The sequence below is a fragment of the Amblyomma americanum genome, chromosome 3 (genome assembly GCF_052857255.1).
Source record: "Amblyomma americanum isolate KBUSLIRL-KWMA chromosome 3, ASM5285725v1, whole genome shotgun sequence".
NCBI classification, from domain to species: Eukaryota; Metazoa; Arthropoda; class Arachnida; order Ixodida; family Ixodidae; genus Amblyomma; species Amblyomma americanum.
In genome coordinates, this window is record NC_135499.1 from 173,249,847 (window position 1) to 173,268,304 (window position 18,458).

The 18,458-nt window shown below is 41.9% G+C and overlaps 1 protein-coding gene across 2 annotated transcripts in view; it reads left to right on the top strand.

The window, feature by feature from the left end:
* unc80 (unc80, NALCN channel complex subunit) overlaps positions 1–18,458 on the top strand; it is a 125,698-nt gene that overhangs the window by 49,513 nt on the left and 57,727 nt on the right. For both annotated transcript variants that reach the window (XM_077658820.1, XM_077658821.1), the window contains exons 28-37: positions 322–411; positions 2,190–2,429; positions 3,914–4,052; positions 5,649–5,757; positions 6,313–6,385; positions 7,596–7,730; positions 10,832–11,018; positions 12,512–12,655; positions 15,145–15,329; positions 15,975–16,058. In XM_077658820.1, the coding sequence (XP_077514946.1) occupies positions 322–411; positions 2,190–2,429; positions 3,914–4,052; positions 5,649–5,757; positions 6,313–6,385; positions 7,596–7,730; positions 10,832–11,018; positions 12,512–12,655; positions 15,145–15,329; positions 15,975–16,058 (1,386 nt within the window). The remainder of the gene's footprint in view (positions 1–321; positions 412–2,189; positions 2,430–3,913; positions 4,053–5,648; positions 5,758–6,312; positions 6,386–7,595; positions 7,731–10,831; positions 11,019–12,511; positions 12,656–15,144; positions 15,330–15,974; positions 16,059–18,458) is intronic.

Consider the following 18,458-nt stretch of genomic DNA (forward strand, 5'->3'; position numbering starts at 1 on the left):
CCACTCACAGCGTTGTCTTCCTAGTAAAAACCATAAACGGGCATTGGGGCGGCAGGTTGAACATGTCTCCATCCATTTCTCCAACCACAAAGCCACCTTCATGACAATCAAAGACTGGGAAAGGAGTGTTACTTGAAGAAAGAGTGTCCATGGAAAATAAAGGGTGCTTTGTAACTGTATATAGATTATGTATCTCTCATATTATTTACCTCAGTATATGCTATCACAAAATCAAAACACCTACAGAGCTGCACTCAAATTTCACATTAGGGAGTATCATACTCGTCCTTAGAATTTTTTCTCTCCATATCTGCTGTGCAGGTTTATGGAGATGACTTTGGACTTATCCAAGATATGGGCAAGCAGCAAGAAGATAAAGAAGGTGGAAAAAAAGACAAAAAATTCAAAAAGGTGAGAACTGTTTTTGCACAACAGAAATTGGCCTTTCTACCTTGTTGATCAATTAAAATTTTATTTTTCACTTACCAAGTAGATTAATACCACTTGGGTTCTGTAAACTGTATTGCCATATTTTCCTGTCTATAATAACACATCTCTGCAAATTTTTTTCTTATATAATAAAAATCGCACATTAGTCACACCGTTGTATAAGATACACCTGTTAAAATTTGATAAGCGCTATAAACCTAGGACACAGGATTGATTTCAGTGCACATATTTCAAAGAAATCACTCAGAAGATTCTTGCTGGAGAGTGAAATAATAAATGATTAGCTTTATATTTCTCCTTATGTTGTTTTGTTGAAGTAAAATAATTTAACTTTCTGTTTAAACGTGTGCTACGTATATTTGATGTATTTTATATGCTTGCTAGTGTTTTTTAGTATTATTTTCTGTTCATGTTTGCTGTCTTTACAAGATGTATGGTACGTATATGCTTTCAAGTTTTGTTTTAAATTGCACCTTATCGGCCGTTACTGCTCGATAGGGCAGGAGCCCCTGTCAGGCTACGCCTTTAGCATTTGTTATCTGCTACCAATGAATGAATAAACTTCAAACTTCAAAAATGCACTGAGGATACCTTCGGCAGAGAGTGGAATGAAAACGCACGTAAGTGGCATCTGCTGTGTGCATACAATCCATGAGCTCTGGCCAGCATGCCCTCTTCCTGCAGTCTGCCTTTTTTGGGTGGCTTCATTGACCAGTGCTCTTGAGGCTCTGCACCAATCCCGGGTAAATTTTCACCCATGTTGACTGTTTCCCTGCTGCTTGGTTCCCATCTCCAGTGCATATTCAACAGCATGAAGTTTAAATCTTGTATTGTAGCTCCTTTGCCTCATAGGCGGTGTCATGTAAAGCAAGAACAACACATGGCGTGCACGAAGCCAAACGGATGTGATACTTATAATGGGAAACTTTCAAGAATATGGCTGGACTGGCTGAACTGGATGCGGTGGCAGCAGTGCTTGCTTTGCACCGCTGCTGCATCAGTCTGGTTGGGGTGGGATTATGCGATTTGACCCATAGATCGCAGTTAAACATACCGTAACTCACCTTTTACCTCTTTAACGCGTAGATTTTCTTTTCAAACATGGTCTGGGGATGGCAAAAAGTGGCATGCAGTGGCATGTCATTTTTCATTGCGTATAAATCGCACCATTGTATAAATCTCTGCGATGAAAGATTCAGAAAAAAAAAATGACTTGTACACCGCATAATATGATAGTTTCAATTAGTGGGTGCAGCCATCTTGTGCTGCTTTTGTTGCTGTGAGGTCTAATGCATGACATAAGGTATGCTTGAGGAACTGTCCAGCATTTTTAATATGGCCGTGTCTGTTAACTAAAACTGCAGTGGTTTCATTATTTGTTTGTCTGTCCGTCCCATTCCATCCCTCTGTTTTGTTTTTACCCATGAAATGATAAGCGGGTTAAAAAGTGCAAAAGATATCATGGTATGCAGTGCTTTTTCTCCATTCTTCAGTTCATTACCCACCATTTGGTTTCTGCGCACTTGGGAATGGCCAGCCCGCTCTCTTGTAAGTGGTGCAGTGCAGCCAATATTGTTTTCTTGCCTGTACAATTATTTTGAACCGGCTGGAAATGCACTTCTGACATCCTTGTACAAATCTGTTCTCATCTCACCAAAAGTCCCAAGTTCACAGTCTGTTGATGGGCTTCTGTTTCTGTGGTGTTCGCGACGCTGCCTCACATGAATTTGCACTTGCAGATCATCACAGGGCCGAGCTCACCGTTGAAACGCAAGGCGAGCCTAGCGCACAACCTGGAGAAACTGGAGAAGGCACTGGATGGGGCACGGTCGCTTCACAGCAGCGCCACCTGCCTGGTGCACGACGTGGAAGGTGGCCTGCCACAAGAGACAAAGCCACCTCTGCCCCAGTCTGGCAAGGGCAAGGGTGCCAGCCCAGCCAAGGAGGAGCACCCCATGCTCAAATACCTCAAGACTCAGGTGATGGTCACCTATATACCCCAGCTATTTTAGGGACGACGTGGAGGGAGATACATTGATGCATTCAAGCTGTGCATTTTCACTCTTAGAGCTTGTAAGCTACTGTATGAGGTGTTGCTCTGCTTAAGAAGTGCAGAACAGATGCCTTCGTAATATTTAATGTGGCTAATTAAGTTAAGGTCGGTAAAAAAAAATGTTTGTTTTTTCAAATGGGTGCAAGCCATGGCCCAGCCTGGTGCTTGGCTTCCTTGGGTGCATCTCTTGGGAAAGTGTCGTGCACCTTCAAATCCCGCCCCTGTGAGCTTGAACAGGCAATGAACGTTGTAGCTTATAAAGTGGAGGTTTAAAAAAATTTCCATGAGACTTGGTTTATATATTTTGTAGGCAATAGCTTTTAGTTGCTTTTTATTTGAACAATGAATGGTGCCTGTGTGCTCTTTGTAGCGACTATTTGTATTGGGACAATGCCACAGAACAGGCAGTGTGTTACAAAAACTAAAGAAAAAAACTATCTTAATAACTTTTCAGAAAATGCAGGAGGTGCACAAGTTTGCTTTGTGAGTATTTAACTTGGAAAATTTCAAATTTTGATGTGCTTTAAGTGTGCAAGCTTTCTATATGCCAGGTAACTTTTTTTTTTTATTTTCAAAAGAACTCGCCGTCGTTTCTACGACTATGATTCTCTCTTGGCAGACCTCAATATGTCTACCCTTGGCGACAGGCGACGCATACGTGACATGCAGTTTCTGCAAAACGTCGTGCGCGGTTACATTAACTGTGGGACCTTACTGATGTCGCTGAATTTTCGTGTGCCGCATGCAAAAGCTGCAAAATATTTCGACACATTTTATCCCGATTTGCACGCCATCTGTCCAATGACTCGTTTACAAATCTTATATAACAAAACGTTTAATGACATGGACATATTTGCCTAATTGTTGTTTTCGTGCCTGCTTTTAAATCTTTTGAAGTGGTGTTTTTGATGTATCTGACCTAGTGTGCGCTCGTTTAGGCCACTTGGCTGTTGAGGCACACTCAAATAAACATATCTATCTATCTATCTATCTAACTTCAATAGATGACTCAGTAAGCCGAGCATGCTTTTCCTGTATGATGCAGTCTTTCATCCTTTTGTCATTCAAGACTTGCTTGTGAGTGTAACAGATCATTGTTCTTGAGCCTCAATGTTTTTTTGTGCTAAGGCTAAATGGATAGGCCTAATCCATTATCTTTTTTGCTTTTTTGCCACATTTATTGCCTTGTGTTTTCCCCTATCATGATTCACTTCTTTAAATTGCTTTTTTGACTTTTCCCTTTTATAGGCCACTATTTTTGCCATTTAAATTTATTATACTTAATCTGAAATCCAGAAAAAAAAATTGCCTTAAGCACAGTCAGTTTACAACCTGATGTGAAAATGCATTCCTTGCACTGAAAGTAGACATAGCCACTGAAAGCTGCTGTCTTGTCCATTTGTTTTTCAGGTAATGAGCTTATTCCACAGTCCTTTGTCAATGCTTATAAAAGGCACTGTTGTCGCCACTGAAGAAACCTTCATTGAAGCTATGCCCATAGCCTGGGAGCTTCTTCTCGAAAGTGACCAACAGCTGAGTGCTGTGGCAGGTAGGCTGTGTGTAGTCTTTCTGTAAATGTTTTTTTTTCTCTAGTGGTTGCATATAATGAAAGTGCTACACCACTTTTGGTTTACATTCGCTTTTCATTTCAAGTTGCTTTTTACCACCATTGACTGGTTGAACTATATGAAGAAGTCTGTAAATTCAAACAGGCTTGATAAGTGAGAACTGAGCCATGTTTCTTATCCATGGGATAAACAATCTATCATCCACTCTGAAAGCTTAAGCAAATAAGATTTTCCAGGCTAATAGGTTCATACTGATGAAGTTTATAAATATGCAAAAGGGTTAGGACAACATGAAGAAACACACACGACACTGTCAACTTTGCCAGTCTATGCAGATTTGACAGTCTGCGTTTCTAAGTGTCGTGTGTGTTTCTTCATGTTGACCTAATCCTTTCGCACATTTGCACCATTCATCAGCTTAAGCACAATTGAGAGGAGAGAGAGAGAGCTACATGAATGGAAGGGTATAGAGGTTGGCATAGCGTTGGAGAATGAAGAGAGAAAAGGTTGTGGCTGAAAATGAAGACAGGGAAAGGATGAATGTGAGTCTGTTATGCAAGCTGGCTAAGTGTGAACCCCTTAACAGGCTGGATAAGACGTAGATCATCTGGATCACTGGAACCTACCATCCCTGGTTGAAATACAGTTGTCTAGATATGCTAAATCAGTGGCCAGTGTTCTTCATTCATGTGTGTATTTAGGGTAAACACCAAAACCATGTTTAGCTGACACAAATCAAATCATCATCCATCATCTAGCAAAAGTCTATTAAATGAGAAAAATTTTGATCTTTAGCATACATGATCAGCTATGAAAAATGTCTACATCTATCAATGCAACCAGAAACTTCATTATTATACTTGAAACACGGTCAGGGCTACAAAAAAAGGGTACATGTGTTTAGATGTCTTCTTTGAACACATTGATTGTATATGCCACAATACAAGGTTCTAAATAGTATGCACAGTTGCACAGGAGGGAATTTACTCTTTTATCTGAAGTAGCCAGTCATGTCAACAATGGACGATGCTATCAGTTGGAGTCATTGAGACTGTTCGCTTGTTTATGCAGAATGTTGGAAGTGCTGCAGTGTTCCTCGCTTTAGAGTGTTCCTTTCGTTCTGACCATTATTTTGAACAAGACTGTTGGAACAAATTTAATGCCTTGAACTTCTGTGGACAGCGTCCTAGTCTTTTTTCTTTATTCATAAGGTCCTCATACCAGAAAAGATTCCATCATATAGGTCAAATTTATGCACACTGATTTAAAAAAAATTGTGCTTGCAATGTTCAGTGGTGTGAGTGTACAAACGTATAAGATGACGGAAAAGAAATAGGGAACCGTTTGCTAGAAGGCATAGAAAACTTTATGAGCTTGGCTTGAGCTAACAAGAAAAGACAAGAATATGTCTTAGAACTTACATGTATTAGAAGCTTTGCATTGACGCAGTTGAGTTCATGGTGAGGAGCTGGAACGGGAAGGGAGCTTACACTACTCCAGATTGCACTTTACATGGGATCATTCAAAACATGCGACGTGTGCTTCATTTTTTGCATTGCATTTCCTTTTTGCCACAGCTGTCGTCTTCATTCTGGCTGCTGTGAAAGCTCCTGAACATGCATCAGAGCTCTTGAGCCGAGAGCTTAAAAGCGAAGACACTACACAGAAGATCAACGCTCTCCTAAGGTACTAGTCTACCTTGGAAACATGGCTCAAACTTCATCATGAGGGGACAAAGTACATGTTCGGAAGGTTATAGAAGCTTGGAAAGGCATTTGCTCTGTTAAATGCTTGTGGAAAAATGTTTTGACATGATTTTAAATGGTAGAAACTGAGCAGTGTGATACGCATTTTAAAAAATTCTTATAATCACAGCTGTGAACTTCATAGAAAAAAAAAAATTTTTGATGGTGGTTTATGGTGCCCTCATTGAGAGCAGCACTGGTAGTTACATGTCCTGCTGTAATTATTACATAGGTTAATTGCATGCAGGACAGGTGATTCATGATTATTTTGGCACAGACTGTTGTTAGGCCACTGTTTTGCAGTAGTACAATGTCGGATGGTTTTTTTATCAAATACTTAGCAAAGCGCAATCCTGTAGGTGCAGTGAAACCTTATGGGCAAAGATTGAAAGTTCTGAAAAGGTATCTATTGAGGAAGACAGTCGCTTTCAGCTTTTAGCTTTGTTTAATATCAGCTTGAGCATCTAAATACAACATTGGTGTTATGCCCTTTCAGGTTCCAAGCACTTTGGAAATTTCGTTACCAGTGCTGGTTGAGGATGGAAGAGGCTGCGCATTTAGTCTTCAAGGTAACCTGCTAGCATATTTAGTGAACTCTCATAATTTGTACATCCATTCTTTCATTTGAACTGATGCTTTGGTGCCTGCCCTCAACATCAAGTGTATTTTTTAAAAAACCTGCCCTTAATTTGAACTTACAGAATTAAAAAATTTCAGCAAATTTTCGGTTCCCTCCAAGTTCGGATGATATAGTCAAAACATATATGTATGTAGATAAATCCTGGTATAAAAGCATTGGTATGATAATTGGTTTTTCTTACATTATTTTGTTTTTAAGCATAATGCTAAGCTGGCTTTCTTTCATATTCCCTCTACCCTTGATCTTCATTGCTTTTTTGCAGGTGTAGTTCTTGCCTGTTTCCATTACATGGCCAGTCCATCTTAGCCTTCTGTCTTTTGGCTGTTATGGTGGCATTGGCTGTTCTTGCGATTTCGTAATTCAAAATTTTTTCTTTTGCTGGCGCTCTATGTATTCTTTTCAGAATTCACATTTTACCTACAGCCACCGCAGTGGCTCAGTGGTTATGGCGCTCGGCTGCTGACCCGAAAGACGCAGGTTCGATCCTGGCTGCGGTGGTCTTAATTTTAGTGGAGGCAAAATTCTAGAGGCCCGTGTGCTGTGCGATGCCAGTGCACGTTAAAGAACCTCAGGTGGTCGAAATTTCCGGAGCCCTTCACTACAGTGTACCTCATAGCCTGAGTCACTTTGGGACATTAAACCCCTATAAACCAAACTGAACATTTTACCTACAACCTGTCACGGGGGCTCAGTGCTTAACGTGCTCAGCTGCTGATCTGAAAAAAGCGGGCTTGATCCGGGCTGCGGCAGTCACATTTTGATAGAGGCGAAATGCTAGAGGTGCATGTACTGTGCAGTGTACTGACACTGCACAGTACACCGAAGCCTTCCACTACGGTGTTCCATATAGCCCGAGTCTTTTTGGGACATTAAACTCCATAATTCAAACATTTCACACAATTTGAACTTTTAAATGTTGGATTTTTCTTGCATAGTATATTGGTTTTATGCAATATGACTGGTTTACACACTTTCTTGTACATTTGGCCTTTCAACTTGTTACATATATGGGCCTAATAAAGAATTCAGTCTGTTAACCAATTCTTTTTGTTGTTTCTGTAGATGCAAACTATATGAGCAGACTACGCTAATGGGATGCCTTACATCTGTCATTATTTTTCTTCTGTGGGGATGTGCAGGTTCCACCGCCTACCATTGAGTTTACCCTACCCAGCCCACGCATTGCCCTTGACTGTGCGCCAGTGGCTGATCCACCGTGGATGCCTCAAGTGAAGACCAAAGTGGAAGAAGTCACCATCAATCAGGACCAGTCTGTGAGAGAGGCTTAATTTTTGCATGGGTTGTTTTGCCCTGACAATATAAATTAGTAAGCAACCTCCTGTTTTAACATTCACGCAGCCTATGACAGTAAAGCGTGGCAAAGGAACACAGAACTGAAAGGCATGGGCTCATACCTGACTACCTGTATTGCAGTATTTAAACTGCAATGCGTAATGAAGTTTATGTTCTTCATTACAGCGAATGTGCAAGTAATGAAAATGGGCTTAACTCTTTCATTACCACGCCGCCAGGCTTTAATCACCGGTGATCGAAAAATTCAAACTGCTACAACAGCGTGACTGCAGCCGTTGTTGTATTTGTTCCCCAAGGTGGTAATTTTTGACATTCGGCGTCGAATTCTCCGAGCAAGGCTTCAAAGTCGGGAACGGCGCGCTTTCAAGACAACCCCATTGCACGCAATTCTGCTGCATCTACAGCATTATTTTTGATGCATCGAGTTGCAGGGACTCCAACCACGACGTTGCGCAGTCAGATTTTGTTCCCAAAGCTCAAATTGAGCAACCAGAGCCCAAAACGTTGCCCTGTTTGTTTATTTTCTTGTTCCCAGCCCGTTTGTGTGATCTGGTTGGTTGTTCAGAAACTAGTTTCATTTTTTTGTGCAGATTTCAATTTCCCCACGAGGCGCGAATTTTTGCAGTGCCCTTGAAGCCGAGGTTACGGTGTAGGCCGCTCCAAGCATGGTGTCGAGCGCAGGGACGGTACATGCGCGCTCGAAAAAACTCTGCCGCAAGCGATTCTAATGCATCGGCAGCAGATATTTTCGATGCAGCTAGTATCGAGCCTTGGTGGGCAGTGAAAATGACCTCATGGTGCAGCTGCTTGTTTGCTGTTTGTCAAGAGCCAAGAAGTTGCATCGATTGAGCCAAGTTGGCACAAAAGCTGTATTTTTTTTTTTTGGTTGCATGACGTTTCATCCGTCTTCAGAGGAACTGGTGACCTGTACACATGACACGGGTGACAGCTAGAGTGACTGATGAGTGCTTGCGAGCATAGTGGGAAGAGCGTTGCTTGCTGTGGTTCAGCTGAAGCATGTGATAGTACGCTCTTTAGTGACCTGTCATAAAGGGAAATGTCGGGTTTTATGTTTGAGTGAGAGAAGGACAGGTAAAGTTGTCTACGTACGAGCTCCCCGCTCCTGTTCGAAACTACAAGGTAATTTTTCTACACATCTGAGCCTTGAGGTGATGACCTGGAAAGGTGTGTAAGCAAGAGTGAGGCTATGTACATATGGCAGGTTTTAACATGACAGCATTAATGCTCCCGTGTCACAGAAAATCTGGCATCGGCACAGGCGTCATTGTCCATGAGCGAAAAATCCATGAAAAATCGCATGAGGAGCACCCTAAGGGGCATGTAGGCCACAGGTCACGTGACCTTGTCACGTCTTCATAACCTACCCACCGGATTGTGAGAAAACTGCCCACTGTGGCAGGTGGCAGTTAAATTAATGATTGGTTGCGAGAGGTTGCAGTCTCACAAGCCCCACCTATGGAAGCACCTGCCATCACAGGGCAGTGGTGCATTGCTTAAGCACTGCGCCACTGCACCAGGAGTGGTATAAGGCTCCCAGGGATTTATGAATGTTAAGTGAGATTGACCAATTTCGCATATATGGGCAGTAACTCATTATGCTATCGTGTCATACCTATATGGAGCAAAAGTGTCGTAGCAGGCTGCCCACCTGCCCATTGGATTGTGGGCAAATTGCCCAGGTATATATAGTATATATACCAGGTGTTTCAGGGTTGTTGAGGTAAAAATATGGCTTTTGTGGCATAGTATTGCCAGGGTTGGCGGACACCAGAAAACCGTTGAATCATCTTAACTATAGTAGCTGGTTAACTAATTTTCAATAAATTGCTTTTTAACTATTAGAGTTGGGTGCCTGGTTGCAATTAGAGATTTGTAGCCGGTTGTTAGTAACCGCCATATCAGTTTTTAGAATTTCGAAAACTTAATTACCCTTGGAGTTGTGGCTCGACGAAATTTGGCTATTTCGACTAGCTACTGCACTGGAGGGGTTGCTTTGCCTGCATGCTCTCCAATTGTGCATTTATTTGTTGGGGCACAGCGCCAAGGGTAATCACATTTTCAAAATTCTAAAAACTTGTACGGCGGATACTAACGACCGGCTACAAATCTCTAATTGCAGTCAGGTGCCTAACTCTATAGTTAAAAAGTTAGTTATTGGAAATTAGTTGACCAGCTTACTAGTTAAGATGATTCACCGGTTTTCTGGTGTCCGCCAACCCTGGAAATACTATGCTGCAAAAGCTATATTTTTACCTCAAAAATCCTATTTTTGAAAATTACCTAAAGTCTTCCATGAAACACGTGGTATGCACGCACACACAGGCACACACATGCACACCTACACACATATACCTGGCAGGTTGTGATGACCTCACAAGGCCATGTGACCTTGGTGGCAGGTGGACGATAAACACTGAAAAACAATTGCCACACAGTGCTAGTACACCTAATTTGCATTTGGCCTCATATGCATATCAACTGCCATTTTGCTCTTTTCCGTACATTCACATAGTGCACATGTTTTTCACGTTCCTTACTCAAAATGTCATCGGTTGTTGTAATGCTCATGTTTATGTGCAGTAAACGCCGCAGCTGTGTAGCGCATCCATAGACATGAACTCGTAGTGCCCACATGTTTGTTGTAAATGAGTTCCTTGTATGCAGACTTTCATTCTCTTATCCTACTGACATTCCTTGACACTTAGTGCTGTAGCTCTAGTGTGTATCATGGTGGTCACATCGCCTTTGCTTGCGCTGAGCGAATGTTTGTTGTGACTGGGGACATCATTAAATGAGCTCGGTTGTATTGCATTTATAAGTAGAAACTGCTGCACTGCAGTGGCCCTAACTGTCTTTTTGTAAACCTTTTGCTGTTTGTTCTTAGCATGTCACTTGACTTTGCTTTCTTCCATGTGCAGTGTTCTGAACGGTGCTTGATATTCAAGTCATGAACACAATGCTAGAAAGCTAAGCTTAGGTCGTACTGCTCTGTCTGCTGCACCAGGGTTTGATTCCCCACTTCTTTTTCTGTTATGTGCAGCGGTCATTTGTCACAGCGACTCAGACACGCCGCAAGCAGCAGATGGAGCTCATTCACCGAGCACTACAGGCTGAAGAAGAGAAGAAATGCAATGAGAGGGAAAACTTTCACATCACCTCTGTTGCTGTGAATGTACTCTCAGCATATGAACCAGCCCTGTTCCATGCTGTTGAGGAGCACGAAGAAGGTAATTTGTTTGGCATGCTGCTTCTGTCCTGTTGCCATTATAATTTTCTTCATCTGACATTCTTGCTCTCGTTGAAGCCATCTTTTCAGCTACTGTTGGTAATGGTGTTGTCGCACTCTTTCTCACTGGTTGCTGCATTCGCTTCATGACTTGCTTGTCTTTTATTTTTGTACTTGTGCACACTCAGGTGGTTTCTTTTTTGTTGACGTTGCCACATTCGAAACATTTCTGTGCATCTCTATATAATGCAAAGGGGTCTATACTATATTTACTTGCATAACGAATGCAACTTTTGTGAAAAAATTAGTACTTATTTGGGGTGCCCTCATTGTGTGGAGTGAAATGTGCTGTATGGTCAATTAAATTTTCATATATTTTAATAGCTTATGCAAGAATTGTGTCTACTATGTGCGTGCATTTTTTTATATAAGTAAATATGGCACGTATAAAGGCACAGGCGAAAAATGTCATTACTGCATCATATAATGCACGGTATTAAGGCAAATTGCAAAATTAAGAAACTTTTTAGGCTTGTTTGATCTCCACAGTGCACCAACCCAGGAACTGAATGCGGCAGTGGGGAAATTTTTTATATTACCAGCACAGTGTCACTAAGCTGGTTACACCTTATATTTCCCAAATATAGCATGGTTCCGAAACCATATTTGGTTATGGTACATATTCTAACAGAAGTTTGTGGGATGCTGGTGTGCAGAAAAAATTTACTTAGGTGCCTTCATACAAGCCAGTTGCCTGAATGAAATGCTGGCAAGCACAAGAGGACGGGCATGATTCATATCGCTACCAGGTGTCTCGTTTGTTCCTAAGCACACACATACCACAAAGTTTTGCTGCAGACTGTACAAAAATTGTATGGCTCTGCGCCATGTGAAACTTAAGTTTTGATAGATGGTTCTGCTTGTGCTCTGGGTGCATGCTATGATTGGGTGCTAGTTGATACTTTCATGCCCATGTTACACACTCACGCAGACAATGGCTGCGAGTCCACAGGAAAAGATGGCCGCCAATGCTGTAGCACCTCATATGGCATGCCAAAGTTGTGGATTTGCTCCCCATTGGTGGGGTATTGTCTTTATTTTTGTGCTTACTTTCAAGATCTCTGTGGCCTGAAAATCTTAATAACTAGCTTCTCTTGGCCAGTTAAATTTTCCACTTTATTATGTCAGTATCTGTTTGCCTAAAAGAAACATCTAATTATTTCTTTTGGCTCATGCTGGCACTTTCTGATGTGTCTGTAGTGAAGTGTTTAGCTGGCATTTCGTATGTGCAAAAAAAAAAAAAACCTTATGTGTTCATTTCCATGAGGCAGTATAGCTCATGCTGGCACAAATTTAATACTGAGGCCAATGGAATTAAAAGTATATCATTAAATAATGTCGTATTGCAAAGTTATTTCTATATATTTGTATAACTGTGGTGCTTGAATACCTGATCTCTCGGTGACAACGCGCTGTCTTTTCTTTTGCCTTCAGGGGACGAAGACCAAACGGCTGAGCGGCTGTCTGCTCACCCAATACAGGTGGCGCATGCCTTGTTTCCATCGTGCCTCTGTTCAGCTGCGGTGTACATCATAAACCTGTTGAATGATGCAGAGGTCAGCACAGATGGTGTTGCAGGTATGTCACGCAGGCAGTGGTAATTACAACGCCATCCACTTTTGGGGTGAACGCTTGAGAGCATGGTTATGCTTCTTTCAGCCAAACATGCTTGTGCAGGTGTGAAAATATCCTGGGGACACTGTCCTTTGCTAGACCACACTGGCATGTGAGGCATGCATCGTGAAAAGGCAAACTTTGCTTGCTGCAAAATATTTTCTTTTTGGGAAGCAGCTTTGTCCTCATCTGCTGTGCATCGAGGGCGATTGGTTTGGTGCCCTTGGCACAAAACAAAGCATTAACACCAATCATATTCCTCTATGAGGTACTTTGTGCATCTCATCAACTGCTGTGGGCATTGCAGCAGAACCTTCTTTTGCACAGTTGGTCTTCATCACTTGTGCCTTTTTTTTGTCCTTGAAAACCTGAATTAACTGGCCCCACAAACCTTCAGAGTTTCAATAGGGAATGCATGCATTTCGACAGCGCTGTGCATGCCAATCGATAATGCATGCTGCTAGTGCAGAAGCCGCAAAAAATTGGAGCCGAGTCTCCTGTCCGAACAGAATGCTCCTTATCTTGGTAGACATGCAATGCAAAGTGTAAAACTGGTGTTCTCTTGAATTGGTGTAGATGCACCAAGAGTGAGGAAATATAGCTGAGGGCAGCCAAGGCTCAGGCGGTGTAAGGAGGTTAGGGAATTTGATGGGATAAGTTGGCCATGGATGGCACGAAACCAGGGAAACAACACTTGGATGTGTCGCACTCCTTGGCTCTTGTGCACACTGAGCTTCTGCAGATGCCACAGAGTGTGGAGGCCACATGCTCATGTTTCCCTTTCAAGAACCATGTGCGCCTATCATTTCTTTAGTATCACTGGCTAGCTGTTTACTCCTATGATATCATTTGAACTATACTATACTCACTGCCAATTTTTGCTAAAGCAGATGAAAAGCCTGAAAATAGTTTTCACAGATGAAAGTGAAAAATTTACTGTTGGCATTAGATTCGCCACTAGCACGAGCATCTAGGTACTAGTACTGACGAATGGTGAGGTCACACACTTTAATGCTTAATTTTCCCAGATGACTTTCAAGCATATGAAAGCAACAAAAATAAAGGTGTGAGATATTTAACTAGGTGTTGCAGTGCTCAGGAGGCATGAAGCGCTATCTCTGCATCCAGAACCTCTGTACTTAATAAAAACTGGTCTTGAGTAAAGAATCTTAGAGTTAAGATCTCATGTTTTGAGTTATTATTCTTGGCTCCTACTTTGGTGCAAATGAGTATAGTAAAACTTTAATTTATTTCATTTTAAATTGCTTTGACTTCAGGAACGAGCAACAGAATGGGAACCTGAAATTTTTTTCAAGCCATGCTCAAATTAGAAGCCCTTCTTGCTGAAAGAGTCCGTAAATTGTGTAAGGTGTTGTGAGCCGATGTTCTTGTGCATTAATGTGAAAATCTGACAGTATCGGTATGTGTGTGAGAAGTCAAACTTGCCTGGATGCGGACATATGCAGTAAAACCTTGTTAATATGTTCCCAGTTCATATGATTTCTCAGTTCATACGCTCAAAATAGTGGACAATAAAAATATCTCGTAGGGTGGCACTATTTTTCTTCCTGTTATTAAATTCCAGGATAACCCGATTTCCCTGCTACTATGTTCAAAATTTCAACAAATTCTGGTCTTGTAATACATTTAGCGACAAAACGCACATGTGCAAACATATAAGTGGGCCGAACGGGGAGGCACGCGACATGAAAAGCTGGAATGCGCTGTAGTCCCCCTGTGTAGGTGGTGTCTCTGTAGGGCATATGTAGGGGAGAATCATAAAAAAAAAAACTACATTGACATATGTTTGGGCTGTTCCTGCAGGCGCACAACATGAATAGGAGAAACGCAGCTGCTACTTATTCGCAGCGCCAAGGGCTAGAAGGCAAAGCATTTGATAACTACAATGGTGCACTTACATTGAGTGGGCCAGGTCTGAGGAACGCAATATGAAAAAAAATGCTGCGACAGTCGGACGCCGCGGTGGCTTCTCCGCGACGCATAATTGTAAGGAGGCAAAGCATAAAAAAAAATGTGGAAAAGATCTTGGGTACTTTCGTCATTGCCACAGCTGGATCAGATTGGTTGCTAAGTTTGTTCCACACTAAGGACAACGCGTATATCGACTGAATTTTGCAAGCACTAGAAAAGCAGCTGCTCAGATCGTGTGCCAAGAAATTCTAATTGACATTTTTGTGAGGTGACAGTGTTAGTTCAAAGGTGTACCCCATTCAGCGGTTATGTTTTTTAAAATTAGGTGCTTTGGATCATACCTGTTTCCCATATAATACATTTTTCCCCTGCATTAAAAAAACAACAACGTATCAACGAGGTTTTACTGTATCTATGGCCTTCGAGATTAGGTGCTATGAGCACTGCTTTCCTGAAGCTTTGCAATGGCTTTTTTCTTTAAGGTTAAGCAATTGTTAGAGGTATGTGTGCCCTTCTTGCAGTGTATGAGGTGGCCTACAAGGTTATCTGGAACTGCCTGGTGGAGGATACGGCACTGTTTCTCCGCCACTTCCTGGAGAGGCTCACCCGTGAAAAGCCAGACAATGTGATCCAGATCTTGCGACGCCTTCTGCGCTTTGTGCCTCGACTACCTACACAAGCAGCGCACACCCTCTACAACTACCTGGTGCAGTGGAAAACTTTTGCACTCATGCTGCATAAATTGATGCGTCTATTGTTGACACAAATTGGAACGTCAGCGAATGAAATGAAATCTTAGCACACCCAGTGTTACCATTAGTGTTCGTGATGTGGCTTTCATAGATAACCAGTTGCTTGTCAGGCACTGAGTGTGAATCTCCTCGCTGAAACATGAACCGCAACCGGCCACGTGAGTTAACATGTGAACACGAGCGAGTACATGCTTTGGCTTACACATTTGTTTTATGTCAGCAGCACTTGATCAGCTCTTAACATGTTATGAGTTAACTAAAAGTTGTAGCTCTTTTGTTGCTCACTTTGTGTAAATTTCTATATTTGGGCCAACTTTACATGTTGAATATTTCAAGTTTTTGTACAAATATTGTGTCCCTCATTACTTTGCTTACAGTTTGCAGATCATTCACTGAAAATGTGCCAGACACCTTTCCTGTCCCTTGTTAGTTGAAATTTTTACCTCTGTGTAATGCTCCTTGCGTTTTTTTTTGGTATTAGGTGACAAAGACAAGCTTGTCTATGATGTAGGCTTTAGCACCATTGAAGCTTCTTTTCCTGTAACATTTACAAGATATATTATTGAGTATGTACCAACATTTGAGATTTTTCTTTTCAGGTTGGTTACATTATGTTTTACATCAGAGCTCCCGTGGAAGGGGGAACAGAGCTTATTGCCAATGCCATATCAATACTTTGGCTGGTAAGTGTGAAATTAACATCTATTCTCATTGAATTCATTTGTCAAGTATAACAGGATGTAGCCTGAACAAAGTTAAAGATGCTAGAAACTAAAGCGATGTAACCGGACTGCAAGTTGCAGGCCCATTTTTGAGTCGCAGAAGTCACACAAGTTTCAGTCATTTTGTTCAGTGTGGATTCAAAATAAATATGAATTCATGTTGCTTACAAACGTTTTGTTATGTGTTGTTTTCTGCCTGCCCTTAGCAAGTAGTGCCTCCTTAAAATAATCCTTAAAGGGACCCAGAAAGGGAATCTCAATAAAGGTGCGATATGTCTGGGATGTTAAAAGACGAACGCTCATAATTATCCCCCAGCAGGAATTATTTTAATGCGTTTTGTGGAAGCTGAGTTATATGCAGACAAATTTTAACTCCTCTCGTAGTACGCCAAAACAGCGGCGGTCCTCCGCCGACCCCACTCACTTGGCCACTCCCCTGCCTCCACCGGCTGCGGCGCACGCGGAGTGGCCGCGGCTACGGTAGCGCGTGACGTCTGAAAGAGTTTGGCGCTGTGTACCAATAATTACCCCTGGCTGCTGACGTCATTTGCAAGACGTGACGTCGTCTGCCAGGTTTTCATGCGAAAGCCTGGCACCGCGCGTCGCCGTGAGGTGCGAAAGCGGGAATTTTAAAAATGTATTGTAAATGTCCCGCCCACTTCTGAGGTCTTGTACAATTTCCCGCCCACTTCTGAGGTCTTGTACGCAGCATGGACGCTCGGTGGCCTGTACTCTACATAGTGCAATCATTTTAAAGCCAAGCTCAAACACCCCTTTCTGTGGCCCTTTAAGTGAAAGATACAGCTACAGGAATAAGCAAGAAAGTACTGGCCTTTTTAATCTTAGTTATATAGCCGAAACATAAAGAGAGTCTTATTACATGCATTATCACAAGGTATTATTAGCCGAATATGAGTACTATGTTAGCATGAAACTGTCCAGGTGCCTCTGAAAGACTTAAATAACTTATAATGTGCAAAAATGTGAACATGTGGGCCATATTAAGGATCCTTGAAGTTGTCCTTGCTTACTTGTGTGGCAGGCGTGCATGTGATTTTGTGTATGCAATGGAAGATGAAAGTTAGTTTCCTTTTGTTTGTGAATCTTCCGGCATGTTTTTCTGCACTGGTATTACTGGACCGACAGGACCATTCCACAATATTTTTTGCACGAAAGTCCGTTTAATCTTGTCAATAAATGTGGGTGATGCCACTCTCTCTGATGCTTTATGCTGAGAGCATTAACTGATTGCAGAATATCAGGGTACCTTACGTATTGCAAGCCAAGTGTTTAACAACAACTGGTACATGTAACAGGACTGAAACTGAAGCAGCGTTGTTGGTGGTCAGCTGGAGATAGCAGGAGTATACTTTAAAAGGGAAGCTGAAGCAGTTCTTAAGAATTTAACCAAATTCAGGAATTTGAATGTATGAAGTTTGTAGGAAAAGAAAGCCTGGTTTTTGTGTGCTAGCATTTAAACTGGTAACTTTATCATCGATTAAAGCTGCAACGATTTTCTGCATTGTTCTCAAAACGTTGGAGAAATGTGGCAAAGCTTGGTGATGATGTCATCTGTGGTGAGATTTCAGATTTCAGTTGCCTTCGCCCACACCCTGTCGCTTCGTCAGATGTTGCCAAACAGTGCTTAGTGAGCTTTTCCTTCGGCAGCATTGGCTTTCTTTCTTCGAGTGAACATGTCTGTATTGATAATGTACTGTCGCCATGGATGACGTCATTATTGGACCGCCTACCTGGCAATGTGTGCTGTGGAGAAGCCTGGACGCCATCACGGCTTTAATTGGTGATACGTCACCTGTGAAATGCTAGCACAAAAGGGCCTCGCATTTTTTACGTGCAGGTTTCATGCTTTCAATCCCCTTAAGCTTGTTGAATTCTAAAACCTCCTCAGTTGCCCTTCAGTTTCTAAACTCGTGAAAATATGCAGAAAGCTCCTGTTAGAAAGATGTGGACTGTTAGAATAAACCATATACAGAATGGGTAGCTTCATTACGAAGGCATTTTCTCTACTCTTAACAAGGTGAGTGAAATCTAAAATGCTCGTACCAAGAATGTGTGTTTCGGAACTTCCTGTGCGTTGCAATGCTCCCCTACTGATTGCTGACGTGGCATGCCCAAGTTCATACAACAGCATTAGTGCACTCAGATGGCTGCAGTTTTGAGGCTCTCTGAAGTTGCATGCGCTCCACCTGGATCATGACTAGTATGCTCAGAATAAACCTCTTGTTACCGTTGTTGGGTCGTTTGTGCTTTTTTTTCTGGTGTTTTTCACGTTTTGCAACTTTGTTATATTTTTGTTTTATTGATTTAGCCAATGAGTATGAAGCAGAAGGTGCTCTTGCT